The sequence below is a fragment of the Tetrao urogallus genome (assembly GCF_951394365.1).
Source record: "Tetrao urogallus genome assembly, chromosome: 3".
Taxonomy (NCBI): domain Eukaryota; kingdom Metazoa; phylum Chordata; class Aves; order Galliformes; family Phasianidae; genus Tetrao; species Tetrao urogallus.
In genome coordinates, this window is record NC_136815.1 from 59,392,377 (window position 1) to 59,413,263 (window position 20,887).

Genomic DNA, 20,887 nt, shown 5'->3' on the forward strand with positions numbered 1-20,887 from the left:
GTTACACTAGCAAAAGAAAAAAAACAAATAAAAAAATCTAAATCGAACAATAGCAGCAAACATATATAATATATTGAATATTCCATGTAAATCTTCAGTTAGATCTAATACACATAGGCTTGAGAGTAACTGACCCATGCCAAGGGCAATTTGAAACTTGACAGAAAAGTAAATAACCTATATTCCCACTCATCTGTACTGAGGGGGAGAAAAAACAACACAAGAAGTATAACCATTGCGTGAGATAAAACAGTGCAGCCGGAGTATTTTTAGATTCTGAGCTCCTTCTGGATAAACTGATAGGAAGGGGCTGGAAAAAGAACTTAGCCACAAAATAGCTGGCAAGTCAAGAAACAGAGATTCACATTGCACTGGTCTTTTAACAGCTGAGATTATCAATGGAAACTTTCGGCTTGTTAGCATTTTACTTGGATCTTTGAAGAGAAAAGACATGCTTTACATAACAAGTGGAATGTTTTCAAATTAGGACATTTCTGTTTGCAGCCAAGTTTACTGGAGCGGCCATGAAACTTCAGCCTGAAGTTTATCTAGAATAGTCTTTCAAATCACAAAAGCAGTCCAGTGTTTTTCTTTGCTACTCATTGCTGAAGAATTTCCAGAGGATTTCTTATATTACTATGCTCAACCTGTAAGCTTTTATTTTAAGAACAAAATCAATATTAACTGCATATGCCAAATACATTAATGGTACGGCATCCCCAAAGTTTCAGGCCAGCACAAGGATTAAGCCAGAAGAATGCTAGCCAAAAGGCAAGATCCTCAGGCTTTTGGGCTTATTGAAAAGATATAGAACAAAGTAATAAACAAATAAAAATAAATCTCACAAGCACCCACAAGTCCTCTGTTTATCTTAACAGAACCAATTACAATAAGCTGGTCTTGGAGTACAGCTCCTGCTGGCTGACAAGCCATTAGTGTTGAAGGAAGGCTCATTTATTTGTCAGCACATCTGGAAGCTCAAGATAGACTTTATGCTTCCTGTGGCTTCAGGGAGACAACCCGTCATGCCAGTAGGCACTTCTGCCTGCTTCAAGCAGAACTTCCCATTATCTAAAAGTATATGAAAGTAAAAAAAAAAAAAAAGAAAAAAAACCCCACCCAACTACAACATTCAACAATCATTTAGGAAGTCTAGTAAAACATCATGCAATGGGCATATTTGGGAATGTGGTCTCTAGCACAACACTGAATTGTCTTACAGTATCAGAAAATATAACCCACTGTTTCCATACAGGGTGGCTTCTAGGAGGACGACCATGACAATAGTCAACTTGATCCTCGTCCATACTTCAAATTAAATCCATACACCCAGCAAGTCTGCAACACAAACGGTATCCATCAAAAAGAGGAATACGGTTTGATATTTTCGTTTTACTGAGGGGAGTCATCAGATGAATGATGTGAGTCATCTTACTGAGTGCTGATGAAATTCAGGTTGACACTGACCTTCATTCAGACATTCAGATTTAGAAAGCAGTGACCTCAAATTACTTTAAATACCCCACTGCTTTAGCTTGAGAGCAATAAACTCTAAACATGTTCTCTCAACATTCTGCTCTTTGTTTCTAAAAACATCATTAAAAAAAAACAAAAAACAACAGCAGTCAGGTAATTCCTTCTGGCAAAAGATCAAAGCCACCACACAATTCCATCATCTGCTGATAAAACAACAACAATTTAAGCAAGTGACCAAGGTAACAGACGAGGCCTCGAATTAAACAGCAGAAGAGGATTAAACAATTAAATAACACACTAAAGTTCTTATGTTACTTCAGACAATACAAATACTGATCCAAATTGGGCACAAGCACAACAGGTTACAAATTTCATGAGTAACTATGTACCTGCTCTCCTTGCTTCAATGCAAGCAATACTCATTTCTTCTTTCAATTCATGATTTTCGTTGGCGATAGCTTCACCTACTGTAACAAATCTTCCAACTGCCAGGTTAACTGCTTGGCCCACTCGCTGAATTGCCTGCAGAGTCTTGTCAGAACGCTTTGGTTTATCCTTGTGGTTAATAAGAGTAGTTATCTGTGAACAAGTAAGAATCAGCTATTAGAACTCTATACAAGATGTCTTTTTAATATCGTTGGCAAGTCTTGAGCACAATTCAGAGACAGTTTTTTAGTATACTAATAAAATACAGAATGGAACCACAATGTATCATTTAACTTGTTAGAGAAGGGGGGGGAAAAAGAACATAATTAAATTTGCTCATCTGCTATGATTTCAGCTTGTCCCAGATCCGAAAGAATTGAGGGAGTATTTTCCTCCTAAACTGCCTAGGTTCTCCTACCAGTCAAGTCTATTGTAGAGCAAGAGCATAAAAGCTGTGCCTGTAATGCTCATATCACACCCAAGGAAAACGCAGGAAACAGTGTAAGATCTGTTCTGCTTCACAATTTGGTCAATGTCCAAGGCCTTCAGCTAAGATATCACTAAGTATTGTTTCTAGAAAAAAATTTCAGGTGCGAAGATCTTACTGGGGCTAGATTTAAATGCCAGGAGCTGACTTACTCATACTAGCAATATCAAATACCTTATAATGGAAAAAACATCAGTATTTCAGAAAACACTGCACCACCACCACCTTGTCCCTCCCCCTAGAAAAGAAGAAAAAAACCCCCAGAAAATACTAAAAACATTCCCAATAAATAGTGCCACTTTATTCAAGAACTGCTACGGGAATTAAGAATATTTTGTCCTAGAATAAAGCATCATTATAGAAATGCATCATCTACTCAGTACCTTCTTATGTATGTTTTCCTCTGTCCTACTTGTACCCAAACCACAAGCTCCAAAGGAACGTCACTTTCTACAGTTCACACAACAAATCTGTCCTGCTAAGAGTCCTTCAGTTCACCAACCTCTCTCCTCAAAACCTAAAAATCCTTAAATACAGGTTAAGATGAAAACAAAATCCTATTAGAGAGTAAACCAAACATATCTCAACACTTTCAGGTTCATTCTAGAATTGGAGTGATATTACTAAAATGGATTAATTCCTCCCCTCCAATTACCATTACTTCATCGGAAATTCAGATTGATGTCAAATGGATCTTAAAAGCACACAAAAAACTGCAATATGCATTTTCCAGAATTCTTGCTTTGTGAATGCTCATCATACAGCAAATTGTCCAATACCCATGGGTAATCTACCAATCCCATCAGGCCAGTACCTGACCACAGACAGTAAGAGTACAAAGAGCATTAGCCCAAATGCTGAGAAAAAAAACAATTTGCTAAAGAGTCACAACTCTGTTTCCTCAACTGATATTTAAGCAAACAGCAACCTAACATTATGTAAACAAAGGACTCAAACACTCACTGAGTTAATGACTTTTCAAAAGTATGTGGAATAACAAATAGAATACAAGTTGGATGCACATCCTGTCTGCAAGTCTGCCTCCCACAGCATTTCATAATAGCAGAAGTTTAAACACGTTCTGTGTAACCCTGAAAAAATGCATACAAAACTAACACTGCAGAATGAAAGGAATCCCACGGTCTGTTACAAATCTTCAAGGGCATTTAATCCCATATGTTACCATAGAGGTATGTAAATGACAAAAATCACTAAGATGTCACTTTCAGTTGCTTTAATCATTTTTAAACGTTTTTAGAACATTTTCATTTGAGAACATGGGTGAAGTTCACCTCTTCAGCACTCTCATGAAGATAAGGAATCACCAGTACTGCATGATTTCAGACAGAGAGAGCCCCTTCCATTCCCACTATGTAAGCTGAAGCAAGAAGCAGTAGCATGTTTCACCACCAGCATCATCTAGTCTGTAACACACACTGAAGTAGTTTGTAAGTGCAGGTAAAGCTTTGCAGATCTTTCCTGGAATAGATAACACCCAGATGGGTAATATAATTTCTTTGGGACTAGCTATATTACAGCCACTTGAGTAATCACTGTAATGTTAGAATGGAAGGAAACTCATTGACCAATAGACATCAGTCAAGAGATCTGATGCACACAACAACTCCAGGCAAAGCTACAGGTTTGGGGCAGAGTGGCTGAAGGACTATGTGGACAAAACAGACCTGGAGGCATTAGTCGACATTCAGCTGAACAAGAGCCAGCAGTGTGCCCAGGTAGCCAAGAAGGCCAATGGCATCCTCTTTATCAGAAATAGCGCAACCAGCAGGAGCAGGGAAGTGATCACCTCTCTGGAATCAGTTCTGAAGAGGCTGCACTTTGAGTACTGTGTTCAGTTTTGGGCCCCTCACTACAAATGTGAGGTCCTGGAGTGTGCCCCAAGAAGGGCAATGAAACTGTGAAGGGTCTGGAGCACAACTCTGATGAGGAGCAGCTGAGGGAAGGGATTGTTCAGTCTGGAGAAGAGGAAGCTCAAGTGAGACTTCATCACTCTCTACAATAACCTGAAAGGAGGTTGTGGCAAGGTGGGTGTTGGCCTCCTCTCCCAAATAACTATCAATAGCACTACAGGGAATGGCCTCAAATTGCACCAGGCGAGATTCAGGTTGGACATCAGGAAAAAATTCTTCACTGATAGAGTGGTCAGATGCTGGAATGGGCTGCCCAGGGAGGTGGTGGAATCACTGACCGCAAAGGTGTTCAAGAAGCATTTTGATGTTGTACTGAGGGACATGGCTTAATGGAAAATATTGGAGATAGGTGGACAGTTGGAATAGATGGTTTTGGAAGTCTTTTCCAACCTTGGTGATTCTATGATTCTATATCAAGATATAAATACCTTCATGCCTATTAAAGTGCTATCAACACTACAACGTTAGATATGGCAAATGTAGCCTGTACTGATACAGTAAATTTTGCATAGAAAAATAAGTATATATATATGTATATATGCTTATATATAAGCATATATACCCTGCACCTCCAAGAGCGTTATCTAAGTTCTGCTTTAAACTTAAGGCCTCCCATATATTTAATTCTCTACATACTGTATCACCCAGTTACTAACACTTGTAGTGTCTGGGCAGGAGTTAACAACTGCAGAGATTACCTGTAAGCCTCGCTGAACAAGAGAAATACGTTACATGCTGTTTACTTAAGAATTTACCTGCCAGGTGCTAGAAAGGAAACAGACCTTTCAATGATGTTTACATTCTGTTGAATAAGAACTCATACTTTTACATGAAATACTTGTGCGAGATTGAGATGATCAGCTTAAAGATTGTGTGATCTCAAGAAACTGTCAGTTACAACCCTTAGCATCTTGTGGAAAACAGCCTTCTCCCCCACAACATTACTGGAACAAACATATAGCCATAACAGACCAAGCTGTACTTGATATTTAAGGAAATGAGTTCAATTGTGGCAGTTTCCAAGCAGCTGTTTTCTTAGCTTTTGGAAGGCTTTCAGATATGGCATTTAAGTTGTTATATGCTTCATGCACAGGAAGCATCATGGCAACACGCCTCACTAAAAATATCATAGTGTCTATTTATTATCAGTGTAATTAAGTCTTGCATGACAGAATGAAGTGATACTTAAGAGACTGGGTTTCAGGAAATGTTTATAGACTACTATATATAAAACCAACGGAAATGTAGCTATTTCACAGCCATTTCCACAAACACAGAAGTTAAACTGGGCAATTATGATGGAAGGTACCTTACACACCTCCTCACACTGCACGCTGTGCATAAAATGATTTAGGCCTACGTGAGTAATGTTTGTTATTGCCTCACCTTATCAGTTTTCCTGTTAGAGCAAATACTTAAGGTATTTATTCTGTAAATTGAGGATCAGCTATAGTCTTGTAGCAGACTTAGATTAACAGCTCATCTTATGTATCGCATGTTTTTACCTTCGCATCTTCCATTAATATCATATAGGTAGAAAACATATTTTTGAAATAAGTACAATAATAGAAATGGAAAGCCTTTGCTAAGAAAATGCAATAGCACTGCATACTAGGCAAGAAGATATAAACACAACAGGAGCATGCCACAAAGTACGTTTAGTTGCAGTTGACAGGATACATAAAAACTTTGGCCACAGCAATCTCCTCACAGCTCAAACCTTTATTAACTCATATTAATCTGGGAGCTAGGAGAGTGGGAAATGACTTCTAATATTGATTTTGGGCACTGTATCTCATTAGGTTTTATGTAACTCCCCAACGACAGACAGGTCTGGTTCATTCAGCCAGAAGGCAGCAGACATTGCTCTAACATCTACATCTGCTACAGAATACAACCATACTTGCAGGAACACAGGACATTCACTCCTAAAGGCCTACAAGCAGAACTGTCAGGAATGCTTCTCATCACAGAAGACAAACCTCAGGGAACTCAAGAGGTGGATGAGGAAGGACTACCTGCTTACCTGTCCTAGGAATCAAGTCTGTCATGATTTTGATGCACCTGATTTGATGCATGTTTAGGCATGAGGAAAAGTCTTACTATTTTCTAAGATTTTGAGCACTCATCTACAAAATATCCACATACACGCACACACCCCTGTATTTGTTTGTTTGTTTGTTTGTTTGTTTTGTTTTTGTTTTTAAGAATTAGAAGGCCTTATCTTCCTACTCAGGTTTTAATTGTAGGAATTCAACTCTGAAAGTTTTTAAAAGCAAGAAAAGATTCACAAAAATGGAATTTTGGATACTACTAGAGAACACCCAAAGGAGGGTGAAGGATCTTGAGGGTAGGAGGTACAAAGAGCGGCTGAGGTCCCTGTGTTGGCTCAGCCCAGAGGAGCTGAGGAGCTGAGGGGAGGCCTGATGGCGGCTGCAGCTCCTCACAGGGAGTGGAGGGGCAGCGCTGAGCTCCAGGCAGCTGGGAGTTAGGGAAAGGGTCTGCACCAGAGGGTGGTGGGCATAGAATAGGCTGCTGGAATTCAAGGAGTGTCTGTTCAATGCTCTCAGACATATGATCTGAGTTTTGGGTGGTCTTGTGTGAAGCCAAGAGCTGGACTCAATGATAGGTCCTTTCCAAATCTAGATATTCCGTGATTCCATGAAATGCAACTGCATTAGCTACTGATGCACTAATTAAATGTAGAAACCCATGTTCTACTTAACATGAAAATAGTATTTGAAACATCTGTCTCTGCTTTATGAACAATTGAAAGAGAACATTTTCTTCTACATTTTGTTCCTGTGTATGAAAGGACAACCAACCCCCTCTTGCACAAGTCCCACAGACCTCAACACATTGTACAGGGCCTCAAGACACTATTTCTGTAAAAGAACAGCTTGCAAGAAGCAATACGATACTGCTACCATATATTTACATATTTTCCTATGCCTACACTGCCTATAAACAGGATGCAAAAGACAGTACAAAAACTCTGCATGACCAAGAATACTGAGTTCCTTTATGCTTAGAATCATAGAAACATTCAAGTTGGAAGGGATCTCTAATGGCTGTCTGGTCCAACTCCTCTGCGATGGACAGGGATGCCTACAGCTACATGTTGCTCAAAGCCCCACCTTACCTGACCTTGAATGTCTGCAAGGATGGGGCATCCACCACCTCTCTGAGCAATCTGTTCCAGTGCCTCAACCACTCTCACTGTTCAAAAAAAAAAAAAGTTTCTTATATCCAATCTAAATCTCCCCTGTTCTAGATTGAAACCATTTCCTCTTGTCCTACCACAACAGACTCTGATAAGGAAATTGCCTTTTTTTTTCTTATAGCCTCCCATTAGGTACGGACTGACCACTTTCAGGTCTCCCCAGAGGGTCTCTTCTCCAGGCAGCCCCATCTCTTTCAGTCTGTCCTCACAGGAGAGGTGTGCCATCCCTCAAATCATTTGTGGCCCTCCTCTGGTCATGCTTCAACAGGTCCACATCTCTCCTGTACTGAGGACTCCACATCTGGATGCAGTACTTGCAGTAGTGAGATTGTTGTAGTTGCATCTTTATAAGAGGACTTTCCAAAAGCATTTTATTGCTTTTGTTTCACAAAAGCCTTGAGGAAAGCGAATGAAATAAACCACTTTGACAACCTGTAAGCTAATTCACTTATCTGCAGGCAAGTGCTTATAGGAACCTCTGGCAATCTTTCACATGTAGCACCTGACAAGCTGATGGCTGATAAGCCAAGTTTGGACAGGAAGAAAGAATAATTCAGGGTGGGCAGTGACAAGAAGAAGCTGGCAAACAGCACAAGAAGAGCCTTACCAAATCAGATTGCCAGCCTACTTGAACTAGTGTCTCCAACAGGGGCTAAACATGTCGGGTACCTAGGAAAAAATTCAACAAAAACAACCCAAATAGAATATAAAACAAGCAAATGAGATACTACTCGCTATGTTACACTTGTATCAAGAGTTTTGATTAACTGCAAATTGTACTTTGCATTTTAAAACAACATTTAAATTTGTACTTCTCATGCAAAACAGCTTCACATGTAGACAGTATTATTTTGATGGAGGTCAGAAGAGCTGTCTACACTCCCATCTTTCTGATCTAGGCTTCAAAACCTACCTCAGACCTCTGTAAACTCTGCAAGGAAAGGCAAGAGCTCACTCAGAACTCCAAATTTGAATACACACCTCAGATAATTAGCTTCATTACTATACACTTGTTACACATTCTTGGAATTGTTTAGTGAACAAAAGGATTGAATTCAATGCAAGGCTGTACTAAAGCAGGGAATGGCCTTTCTTTGTGCTGAATGCATTTTTAGAAAAACAAGAGTCCTTTAAACTTCAAGATTCAAACCCAACACCATCAAAATGATTATCCAAAAAAGTAAAGATACAGATGAACTTGTTTAGTTGTGATGTAGTACTTCTATGACACCAATTTATTTCCTCTAGACTGTTTTGGGGGCATTTGAGATTTCTCCACTCCAAACAAATGAAAAGTCTGGATTATTTTTTTTTTCTGTGTGATTAAGATTATTTCCAACTTTTAACTTCTTTTCTTTTTTAGAAGTTGCTAAAAGGAACTCTGAAGAAACAGAAGCAAACAACACAGCAAACAACAGACATTAGTTTTTGCAATCCATGGACTCTTACACATTATGTGGAATTGATAAATATCCTAATAATGTTACTAAAATAACACTGCTGTAAAGGAGAAATTCACTTGCTTCGTAAAATTCAGTTTTCACAAACTCCTTTAAAATCATTGATTCAAAGATACTTGGCAGAAAATTGACACTCCTGCCACACTCTTTTCTCTCTCCCCATCCCACACAGAGCAGAGGAAGATAAGGAACGCTGAACAATGTTCAACGATGCTTGACCACTGACCTAACAACACTGAAGTTTTCAATCTTTTTGTTATATGCCTTATAAGTCAGACAAGAGACTTATCTTCTTGCCCAAAAGAAGGTTTCTATAAAAACCAGTGACAGTGGGGAAGATACGTATTTTTAAACAACTCAAGTTTCAATTCCATTCCCTTTTTGAAAAGACGTGTAGAAATTTAGAATGAGATTCCCACTTCTGAGCAATTTGACACTTAAGTTGGGAAAAATATTTTGTTTTAATTCAAATTTAACTAATTTCTAATGTCTAATTTAACGTTTTCTGATTAAATATGTAAATCAAGTGCCCCGAACATCATGGTATATGTACTTATTCATCCTAAGATGTATCAAAAAATAAAATGGCCTTTAATGCCTTTGCATTCTAACAGTCACCACAAAGAAATTTTACTGAAATGCACAACTTCCTCACTAGAAAATGAACTTGAGCTAATGAATGCAATAATTGGTCTTAATGGTATAGAGACCAACAACAACTCCTCCTGTTGCTCTCCAGTTCAGTACCTTCTAACCTGAATGGATAGATTTCAAAAATACAGCTATTACCCTCTTTTAATTCTGCACCTTGAAATTCTGGGCAAAAACAAGTCTAAGAAAACAAGAACAACTCAGATGGAAGCCCATTGTCTAAGGTGTACTTTCAGATGTGGTCAAAACAGATGCACACATTTTCAGCACCAGAGAGATGCAAGTCTCAGAAATAACTCAATTTACAAACATGATCAGATAAACCTAAAACCAAAGACTGAATGCCAAATAATTATTGTGGCTTTCTTGTCTAACTTGCCTCTGTTAGCTCACCTAAACCTCTGTGCAAGCAATGCCTGAGACACCTCTGATCTTCTCAATCAGAAAAAGTCACTGTTGGGGAACTAAGAATTCAGATATTGTAACATAGGATGTAACACAAATACCACACTGATACAGTCTGCAGTCCAGACCTCTTCCAATTCAAGTTGGGACTGGATCCTGCAGATGTGGAAAAAGTTGCCTGTTAGCCCCATAGGCAGCTTCACTGATATGAATGCCAGTCACACAATGCCTTGTACTGCATGTTACAGACAGGATAGTTTTTCAACCCTTTTTTAGAAGAAGCTACCTTTGCAGTTCTTTGGCATACCACTTCAGTTCAGAGCAACATCTGGTATTGCTTCTTGAAAAACTCGTGCTTGTCTAGGGATTAACAGAGAAGTACAATGTACTCTGGAAAAAGGCTTTGCGTGTAACTATTATCCACTTAGAGAAGTGTAAACAACAACAGCAACACGAAACTTGCATATAATTTGGGAACCATTATCTGAAGAGCTCACGAGTAAATTACATTTAAATATTCTTCAATTTTACAACTGAAGGAATTTCAAAACATAATAAACTCTGATAATGAAAGGGCACATTCCTTACACTGTTTTAACTCCCACATTTTAAATCCTTGTAGGTTGGGACAGTACGTCCTTTCCAAATAGCTTTGATCCCTGTGAATAAGAAAAAGGCATTTACAACACTGAGTTACTGGAACTAATTTTCAGCTTCATTTTTACTTGAAAATACATAACGTGCGGTTATAAGTGGTTACATTCATTCTGCTTAATACAAAAAGTCCATACCAAAGTGTTGCTTGATGACAAAATCAAGCATGTAATATTTTTCCATATAATTCTGAAAGAATCACAGTATTTGCTCATATGTTTTTTGCAACTTGTGTTTAGGAGTTATCCTAACATTTCACTATTCATGTAATGTATAAAAACAAGAAATCATCCGGTTCACTACACAAATTATCAATTAAAAAATAGAACCAGATTCTACATTACTGCTCAGTTACCCCTTGAGCTTTAAACAAGGCAGTACAACTCAACAAGTAGAAACGATGAGGCTTTAGCTAGTAAGGGTTACGCTTTGCAATGCAGAAAGCAATGGTCTCATATTACCATACAGCAATTTTATTAATCTATAATCAGAATTGTTTGCAATCATTCATTCTTAATTCATCCACTGGGGATTTCAGTACCTAATCGAAAACCATCTGTTAACAATGCTGAGTAGCAAGAAAGCTGCTCTCACTCTTTACGCGCAGGGCCACTGTGAGGCAGTTTTGATGTAATACTCTGCTGGAGAACTACAAAAATGTGCTTAATCTATAGAAAAGATGTTAATCAGATCTCACAAGTGTAAAAGATAAGCTTCCTTTGAAAAAGAGCAGCTGATTTTAAGCAAAGTCACTATGAAGTATCTTGCTTCAATTACTTGAAATGTTACAGCAATTCATTTATGTTACCAAAGCTGAATATCACAATGGAGGTGCTAAGCTGAATTCAAAGCCAATTGCACCAGTTAAGGTTTCACGTGGTAAATGTTCCAATGCAATTTTCTTTGTAAAGCAGAATATCATTAGTGATATTGATATTAAAAAACTAACATAACATTAAAAAAATATTCACCTATTTAAAATATCCTAAGGTATTCCTATGCTCTCAAATATACCTTAAAAACCACAACTGTAAGCAACTGTCTCCCTTTCACCGATTCCTAACAACTCAGCTTCAACAATTAAACAGTCAATTAGGAACAAGCCTCAGTGATGAGAAATCTGCAACAGCATCAGCCCAGAGATGCATTTGAGGCTGTGGTACGACAGAATTAATCACAGGATCTACAGTCAGATGATGAACTCATGTGGTTAACTTTCCTGCATAAATCAAAGAGAAAGAAGCAGTCTCTTTAAAGGGCATAGAGTACATAGGGTAGACTGAACAGCTGAATTGCTGCAAGCTTTGTTTTCCAGAAAAATGTATGTTTGTATAGAATAAAAGATTCATAATACAAAACACAAAGTCATAAATTAATCCAAAATACCTATGGAACCAAAGGGAGGAGACAATGAGTTAGTCACTAATTGAATCTAATGAGGAACAGCTCTGTAAACAAGCAGCATACCACATGCTTCCAGAGTCAACAGCAAAGTTAATGTGTACGATGGCAATCACTGCACACTTTCCCTGCAGTACCAAATTCTGTCTAGTTTAGCAGGAAGTTTCCTTCACTCAGCACAAGTTACAACATAAGCCTCTACACAGTAATTCGTAATTTTATTACTCTACAACAGTGCCAAGTCTACAGTGACTTCCAAATTAATTCACACAAGAAGAAAATCGTGGAGCTGTTCAAAGCTTGGAGGTTGGCAGAATTCTTAAAGTACGGAAAGAGAAATATTTGTACCCAAGAAGCATTTTAAAAGGGAAGCACTCATTAGATTTTTTTCCCCTCAAGTGCACTGAAGAAAGTAGTAAGTTTAAGACAAACATGGACTGCTCTACTTTTTCCATCTCCAAGAAGAGCCGTAAGGAACAACTCCCAATGTTTGGCACCACATTGGAGCAAGCGCAGTCAACAACACGAGAAAATGCTAAAACCTTCTGGAGAAGAGAAAGGCCGAGCAGTATCCCAAACATGCAGCAAAACAAGGCAGGCAGGGGACTTCATGGAATAAGTCTCTCAGTGCACCCGCTGCATGAGAAATGCAAGTAAGCCGAAATGGAGAAAAGCTCAGACTTTTTCACATTCAGGAAGCAAACAAAAATAAATATTCATTAATTTCAGGAAAGTTGCCCAAAGAACGTAAGAGACAATCCTCTACCTAGTCTCTAAAGCATGGATGTACAACATTTGGCTTGCCTGGGATGCAAGTGGAGAGGAATTGTCTTGTGCTACATATAAAATAGTTAGTGGATATAGTTAACAAAACTTAGCTTTTTATTTGTTTTATTAAAAAACAATAACAAACATAAAATTGGGGGAGTGGACATATATGCTCTAAAGGAAGAAGAGACAATATATTCAACATGCAAAAAGCTCAGAAGTATGTCTGTGAATGAGTCCAATATAATATAGTCCAATATAATATTACAACTCCAGACTTTTGAACATTAGGTTGCATACATGACTAAAGCATGATGCTGAGGAAAAGCAGGATTTTTTTTTCCAGTTTTTGCAAACTAGTGATAGAAAGATAGATTCTAAGTGTGCTCTTGGGATATAACTGTTTTACAGTCATTAGTAAAAACCCATTAAGACAAATCCATGACTGAATAATCCTCAAGAACACTAGATGTGCTTAGAAGAAACAAATATTTGTTAAAATGTGTCACGTGTTAGTTATCACATAAGTGACAATAGAATCTTTCACATAAGTTTTGACCGGTTTTGGCACCATACCTGCATGCGTCCCCACAAATAAGACTTATGAAGCAACTTTGCCACATCCTGATAAAATATTCTTCAGTAAGGCCACAAAGAAAGATCCACATCCATGGTGCAGAACTGAACGCGAGCTGCCGTCCCACATTTTGCTGCTACTGGGTACAACATAAGCAATCTAGCTGTTACCGGGCACCTGAGGTCTTCTAAGCCAACAGGACACAAAAAAGCTTTCCCAAACACAGTATTAATCTACAGATAACACTCAATGTCATGCAAAAGTAGCACGCTGAACTCCATGGCTGCAGTTCTACAATACCTGTCTCTTTGATTGAATACGCTTGTTCAGTTCCATGCAGAATAACAGCAGTTTCACTAAACAAAGTAACTTACCAGTTCTTATAGTTGGTTTCTTCAGGAGCATAAGCCTGATAAAATCAGTTACTGATTCAAAGTGACAGCAGAAGAGGCTATGAAAATATTAGGTACAATGAACTAGAACAACTTTATATACCATTCACTAGTATTTCAAGGAACACAAAGATGTAACAGATGATATCAGCTTTTTCCATGCAACCTCCTTCTTAAAAGTAGATTGATAGTTGAGGTATAGAAGTTGCCTGATGCTTGTACATTAATACAAACGAGGCAAATAGAAGTAATGGACACCCAAATAAAAATTACATACTGGAAAAGACTCGATATTTGGTGTTTCTGAAGGGAAATCTTGCCTCACAACATAACCAGAGCTCTCTGGAGAGGTCATAGATTATAGGGCTAAGGATGGACTCTGCTTCCTCATTCTCTTTTAGCAAAGTCCATTTAAAGGGTTTCAGCGAATGAGGAGAAAGATGGAGTAGAAAGGCAGAAAGAATGATGGCCCACTGTAACAATGGCAGTTTCACAGAAACCTTTGCTGGAACATGAATTATTCTACACGATCGTGAAGAGAGAGGGGTGATAAGTTTGTAATAAAACGATGGAAGTTTGCTGGTGATCCCAAGTTATTCATGGCAGTAAAGATAAGATCCAACTAAAGAACTGCAGATGCATCTTACAAAACCAACCAGATAAAAATGTCAGATGAAAATCACTAGAGATCAAAGTGATACAGATGCGAAAATACAGTCCTATCTTCCTGTATGCAATGATAACTGACCATTACTCCTCAGCAGCACAACTTTTTTCAGTGCAATATCTGGCTACAATGAAAAAATATGCAATTTGCATAAAATGAAAGAGACTACCAGTAACATGTAGTCTGGCTCCATACTCCAGCCAGGTCCAATTACTGCATGTTGCTAAAGGTCTGGCCCAGTGAGTTTCTCATGCCTCCAGGAACGCAGGTATAGATTTTCTGCACACATCTTCCAGTGTTTGAGTACTGGGACAGCAAAAGAGAGCCTTTTCCTATATCTCAGGTTTCCCACGTTCCAATTTCTGTCATTTTCTTTTTGCCTATCACCATGCATCTCTAGGAAGGACCTACCTTCACCATATCTGCCTGACACACATAGTTGCAGACAACAGTAAGCTCTGCCATTAGCCTTCTTTGCTCAATGGAAAGCAAACATGCTTCCTGTAACCCCTCCTATGTCATATGTTTTCCTAATATCCACATTTCTCTTTTACCAGAGAGTGTAAAAGCTGTTTTCTGGATGCTGGCAGAGCAGTACGTATATAAAAACGTAATGTTTACTGAAACTGGAATTATTTCAGCTAGCTTCAGAGAAACCAAGGAAACAATATCATAGTAAAGAACAGGCTTCTTTTTTTTCCTTCTCAAGGCACATACCACTGGCTGTTTATTCAGAATCTGAAACTGACAAGAACAAATTCAGCAACATTTGTGTCTTTGACTTATTTTTTTTTAATTATTTAAGTTTTGACTACATTGGCCAAACAAATCCCCAAACCTCTGACAGCATCACCCACAAATCACAGAAATTGGAAAATCACATTCAGTAACATGTGAACACAACAGTTTTTCAAAGTGCCTATGGCAAAATGCACTGCCTGAAGCTGAGGAGTTAGCTGCTATCCCACGAGTCTGTACACAGGCAGGTAGGTTCCCTACAAGTACGAGAAGTGACTTTCTTTCAGAAACCAGATAGAGCTCAGGCTTCCACTTCTGAACTTTTTCAAGTGCCTTACTCTGAAGGTTCACAAAAAAAAACTGGTCTACAATTTGTCAGAATGCTTTCTTGGAACAGACCCATCCAGACAGACAGCTGAGAAGATGCCTGCTTACTGCTAGACTAGCAAGCAGGTACATACATAATGGCAGCTGAGGAAGTCGCTGGTGGAGCCGCATCCTGGAAAGTGCTTTTTCCCTGTCTTTGCCTTTCCCCGATTATTTTAAATGACTTGTTATTAAATGAGTCAGCACTGACCGCTTTAAACACCCTTCCTGACTTACGTTGCCAAAAACTTTCCATAGAAAAATAAAAACCAACTTAATTAGTCTGGAAATTGCAGCAGCAGTGAAGGAGATGTCTAGATTTTAGAACACTGTGCCACTTTCATGTGAAACACAGAACTAAAGGCACCCAACGGGGTTTGACCCATAAAGCCATATTTTCTGAACTGCGTGCCAAATGCTTTGTACAATACTGCAGAATAATTCCCTCCACAGCACAGATATGTGGATAGCTAAAAGAAAGGTTAGCAAACTGTGGCTTAAGTCTACAGTCTTCGTTTGTCAGTTGCAGAGCTATTTGGAGAGGTAAGCATGAGGCTAAGAATAGATCTAAATAAAAAGAAGATCTAATTCAGCTCTGTAAATACTAACTTTTTAGAAAAGTTTATTCATGAGCATATCCAGTAGATAATCTAAGGGTAGTTTTGACAATTGGGAGAACAGGAATCTTGTACCACTGCTGGTGGTAAATATACTCTGACACTATGTAGTCTAAGAAAAGCAAGTGGAAAAGTACCATTAAAATAAATGCTGAGGAAGAGAAGGTAGTCAAACACATTCACAGTATGACATGAGTTAAAATAAGAATCAATACAGGGAGTTTGGTGGGGCTTTTTTTGTTTGTTTGTTTGTTTTTTTGGCTTAATGAAAGATTTAGCTAACCAAAAGAGGTTGAAAGTGAGGCTACCTAGGGTTTCCTGTTCTTTTAGAAGCGGTAGTGAAAAGCAGTAACAACATTCTCACTTTTTTTTTCAGTACCACGCAAGTATCACATAGCACTTTCCAGCTTTTAACAAAACTGTCACCTATGAAGTTTACTTCACAGCATGAATAATAATTCCCTTTGCAAGAGTATTTTGCACAAGCGCAAAGCCAAAGTCCTGCACTTGCTGCAGATACATAGCTTATGCAGAACATAGGAAACAAATTATAAGAGATAAAGCACTGTTTCTGCATAAATCCTCAAACAAAGACAATGAGATGTCTACTAAAAAAATCTCCATGAAGCAAGTATGGAAATAACTGAAACCTGTACAATAAGTAGGGCACTGTATCAGGCCAGTTTAGGGAACTACTGCTGATACCATCAGTAACTTCAGCCTGAATCTGAATGGAGCTCAGCACTCATGTTCCAAGGGCTCAGGCTTGTTCCAAGTCAGGAGCACTGCACTAGGAGAACAGTAAGCTTTGAGTTTTTAGAAATGCTCAGACATCTTCCTAACATAGTATTAATGAAAGATGCTTAGCACGTCTGGAAGAGATGATCATAGGTTTTGTGGTCATTAACATAGGCACTGCCAACTATGAGGGATGCTCTGAAACTAATGCCTCCTGTTTTATTCTGATGGCTCACACATTAGAGGCAGATGTTGGTGGTATGGCAGTAGACATTGGACCTTCCCACCAACATTCCGTTACATTTTATTGCTTGTGTGATAGATGGCAGCGGTGGGGCAGTCTGGCACAATGGCGTCTGACATGGAAGTGCATATGAAGAAAAGGTGCCTGAATTCCTCCCTGTGGAAAAAATGGCACCCGTTGACATTCATCAGTGCTTGCTGAACATTTATGGAGACCAAACAGTGGATGTGAGCACAGTGAGGAGGTAGGTGGTGCAATTCAGCAGCAGCAACAGTGGGTCACCTCCACTGGTACAGATATTTCTGAGTGTGACATGCAGGCTCCTGTTCACTGCTGGCAAAAATGCAGAGCTAATGGTTGTGATTATGTTAAAAAACCTTTTTGCAGCTCAGAATTTGCTTTACCAATGATAGTGTGCTCTCTGTATCTGTTGGAGTGTCCATGGAAATTAAAAGGAGGCATTATTTTCGGAGCAACCTACATACATACACAAAGATACAAGACAGCCTCTCCTAAGGAGTATTCCAAAATAAGAATGTGCGCCTCATCACACAAACCTGTCAAAAGGAGGGATTTAGAAGCTGTTAAGCCCAGCCTTGGCAACTGGAAAGGTTTTTGTTTGCCCTTAAGGCTCCTAAAAGAAGTCTCCATGTTTTACCTCTCTGTTGTTTCAGGAGTAGAAAGTTCACTGAAGTGTATTGAGGCTCTGCCACAGAACAAGCAGCTGAACCCCTGAGGTGGGTTTCTCTGAGCTGACTGGGATAAGAAACTACCATAAGTACAGAACCACGGTCACAACCCTCTCCGATAGGCTGCCCATGCCCATGCAAAACGGGGCTGCCTACGGCATCTTTCCAAGAGGACTGCCACAGTACAAAGGCAATTTCGCATCGCTCCGACTAATGGGGTTTTTGTACTGCTGCTACATGCTGCGAAAAGGTTCTGCACAGACGCACAGATCGGTTTTAACTAACTTTTACAATCCACGTTCAAAGTACAAAAACGCTATCAAGCAAACACTGTACACGTTACTTTCATTCACAGTTTCTTCAAGCAAGAACAGCTTTATTGGGCATTCCAAACTTCAGTTTTGCAACTAAGGACCAAATGAACAAAACCGACCGAAGCTGTTAGCATACAAACATTCAAAACCCGATTTATTGCTTCGAGATCGGCCCGGACCGTGCGGGATACGTTCGGAGGTCACAGTTAACACATTATTTAACTTCTTAGCATTCAAGCGCTACCCCCAGTGCGATGAAAGCTCAGATCGATGCCGCCCCGCGCAGCCAGCTCCTAAAAGCCGCCCGGCCCACACGCCCGGAGCGGAGCGCCAACGCCGGGCGGGACAACCGAGCGCGACAGTCCGGACGGCGGGGGAGCCCCGCAGCCGCCCCTCAGCCCTCCGCGGGGCGGGGGAGCCGAGCCCAGGCGTTACGCAACGGCCCCGCGACCTTGCTGGGAGCCGGACTGCGGGAGGGGAGCATCCCTCGCTCCGGCCCCCGCGGCGGGACGGAGCCGCGCAGCCCGCGCGGGGCCGGGCAGCGGGAGGGCGGGAAAGCGCATTTCTACCTGCGACACCAGCGGCACCAGCGTCTGCTCCACCGAGCGCGTGCGGATCTCCAGCCCCGCGTCCGCCCCCAGCCCCGACGAGGACGACGAGGAGACGCCGCTGCTGCTGCACGGGGACGTGGCCATGGCGGGAGCCTCCGGCTCCCTGCTATCGCCCCTCACTCCCTCTCGGCCAAACTCCGCTCCCGCCGCCCTCTCGCCCGTTCTCGGCGGCCCCCGAACGCCGCCGCCCCGCCCCCTGCCGCGCCCCTCCCCCGCCCGCCGGGACGCGCGCTCGGCCCCCCACCCCCCCCGCCCGGCGGCCCCTTCCCCGCCCCCGGGGATAGGATTTAAAGCGGCAGCATTCGGCCCCCCCCTCCCTCTTGCTCCTCGCCGGTCAGGCTGCGCCCCCTGCCCTTCCCATCCGCGGCCCGTAGCCGCCCGTGGGCACAGAGCCGTGCCCTGAGGCCGTCGGGATGGGATGCAGGGGATCCCGGTGCGACTGTGGGAATCCTGAGCGGTTTGGGGTTTACTGCCCCGCGGCAGCCGCGGGGACGAGGGATGTATGTCCTGAACGTGGGCTGTGCCCAGAGAGCGGCTGCGGTTTGGATCTTGCTAAACACAGCCTTCATGCGAAAGCAGCTCTTCTGGGTGGCCGATCAGCACAGAGAAGGCAAAAGTACTTTCAAAGGAATGAAAGTTCTTTTATTATTTTTTCCCCCCTTTCCGGTTTTGGAATGGGCTAAACTCACTTCCCAACATTAGCTTATAACCTGTATTCAAAAATCATCAATTCACAAATGCCTGCTTTTCTAATTTGGGTCTATATTTGCTACAGCCATTTCTCATCCTGGCATGAGGCATGTAGAAGTGCAATAAATTTTTGATGCTATTAGATAGCATCCAAAAGAGAGCTACAAAGGCAGTGAAGGTTCCAGAGGGCAAGAGACATGAGGAGTGGCTGAGGTCCCTGTGTTGGCTCAGTCCAGAGGAGCTCGGAGGAGCTGAGGGGAGGCCTGATGGCGGCTGCAGCTCCTCACAGGGAGCGGAGGGGCAGCGCTGAGCTCTGACAGCGACAGGGAACGGCCTGGAGCTGCTCAGGGGAGGGCAGCTGGGGGTCAGGGAAAGGGTGTGCAACCACAGGGCGGTGGGCACGGCCCTGAGTGCTGGAGTTCAGGGAGTGTCTGGACACCGCTATCAGACAGGGTTTGAATTTTGGATGATCCTATGTCAAGCCAGGGATTGGACTCCACGATCTTCATTGGACCCTTCCAACTGGGACTGTCTGTGATTCTGTGAACCTGAAGTTTTCCCATCATCCAGTGAAGAAAGGCAGTGAAAGAAAAAACTTCAGTCAGAAAATATATACATTAGTACATGCAAACATCTGGGGAATGCTGAGCAGCCCCTGGATCCATCTCCCACAGAGATGACTTGGCACCACCTCAGCTTCTCTGTGCTCTGTGCAGTGCGATCACAGCAATGGAGTTGCAGGAGAGTGAGACAAACTCTCTACTCAAACCACAGACCCTACACTCACCATTAACTCAGAAAGAGTAAATTATAGACATCCTGCAGGCTAGCCTAAAAGATCCCCCAGCAATATGCCAGAAGATAGAAGAACAAGACCCTTCTTCTTTAGTCTGCTGCGCTAGGCTCAGGTGGAATGCCACCATAGGCCCTTCACCTCCAGATGAAGACCTAATGGAAGTGGATCTGCCTCCAGGACAGATGGCCTAGAATGATGCCATTGTGCCAGGGCTCGCATCAGTGTGGTCACAGGAGAGACACTGAAGGTCCAGGCACCCAGCTCATTATCTACTCCACAACCCCCATGGCTAGAATTAGCTGGGAGACCATCCATTAACATCCAGTAGGCTTGCCTGTGAGATGGCTTCCTTTCCCATCTCCCATCCCTGCTCCTTGTGAAGGAATTAGGAAAAGGTTCTTCAACGAGAGAGTGGTCAGTGGTCGGGCCCTGGAACAGGCTCCCAAAGGCAGTGGGCAGGGTCCCAAGCTGCTGGAGTTCAAGGAGTGTTTGGACACCACATTCAGACATAGGTTTTCAATTTTTGATAATCTTCTGTGGGGTCAGATGCTGGACTTGATGATCTC

At 41.3% G+C, this 20,887-nt stretch overlaps 1 protein-coding gene across 1 annotated transcript in view; it reads right to left on the minus strand.

Moving 5' to 3' along the window:
• The window catches only part of CTNNAL1 (catenin alpha like 1), a gene marked incomplete at both ends in the record, with an annotated part of 57,205 nt that extends 38,286 nt beyond the window's left edge, over positions 1 to 18,919 (minus strand). The window contains 2 exons of the mRNA XM_079533176.1: positions 1,866 to 2,055; positions 18,794 to 18,919. Coding sequence (XP_079389302.1) covers positions 1,866 to 2,055; positions 18,794 to 18,919 — 316 coding nt within the window. The remainder of the gene's footprint in view (positions 1 to 1,865; positions 2,056 to 18,793) is intronic.
• Between the last annotated feature and the right edge of the window lie 1,968 nt (positions 18,920 to 20,887).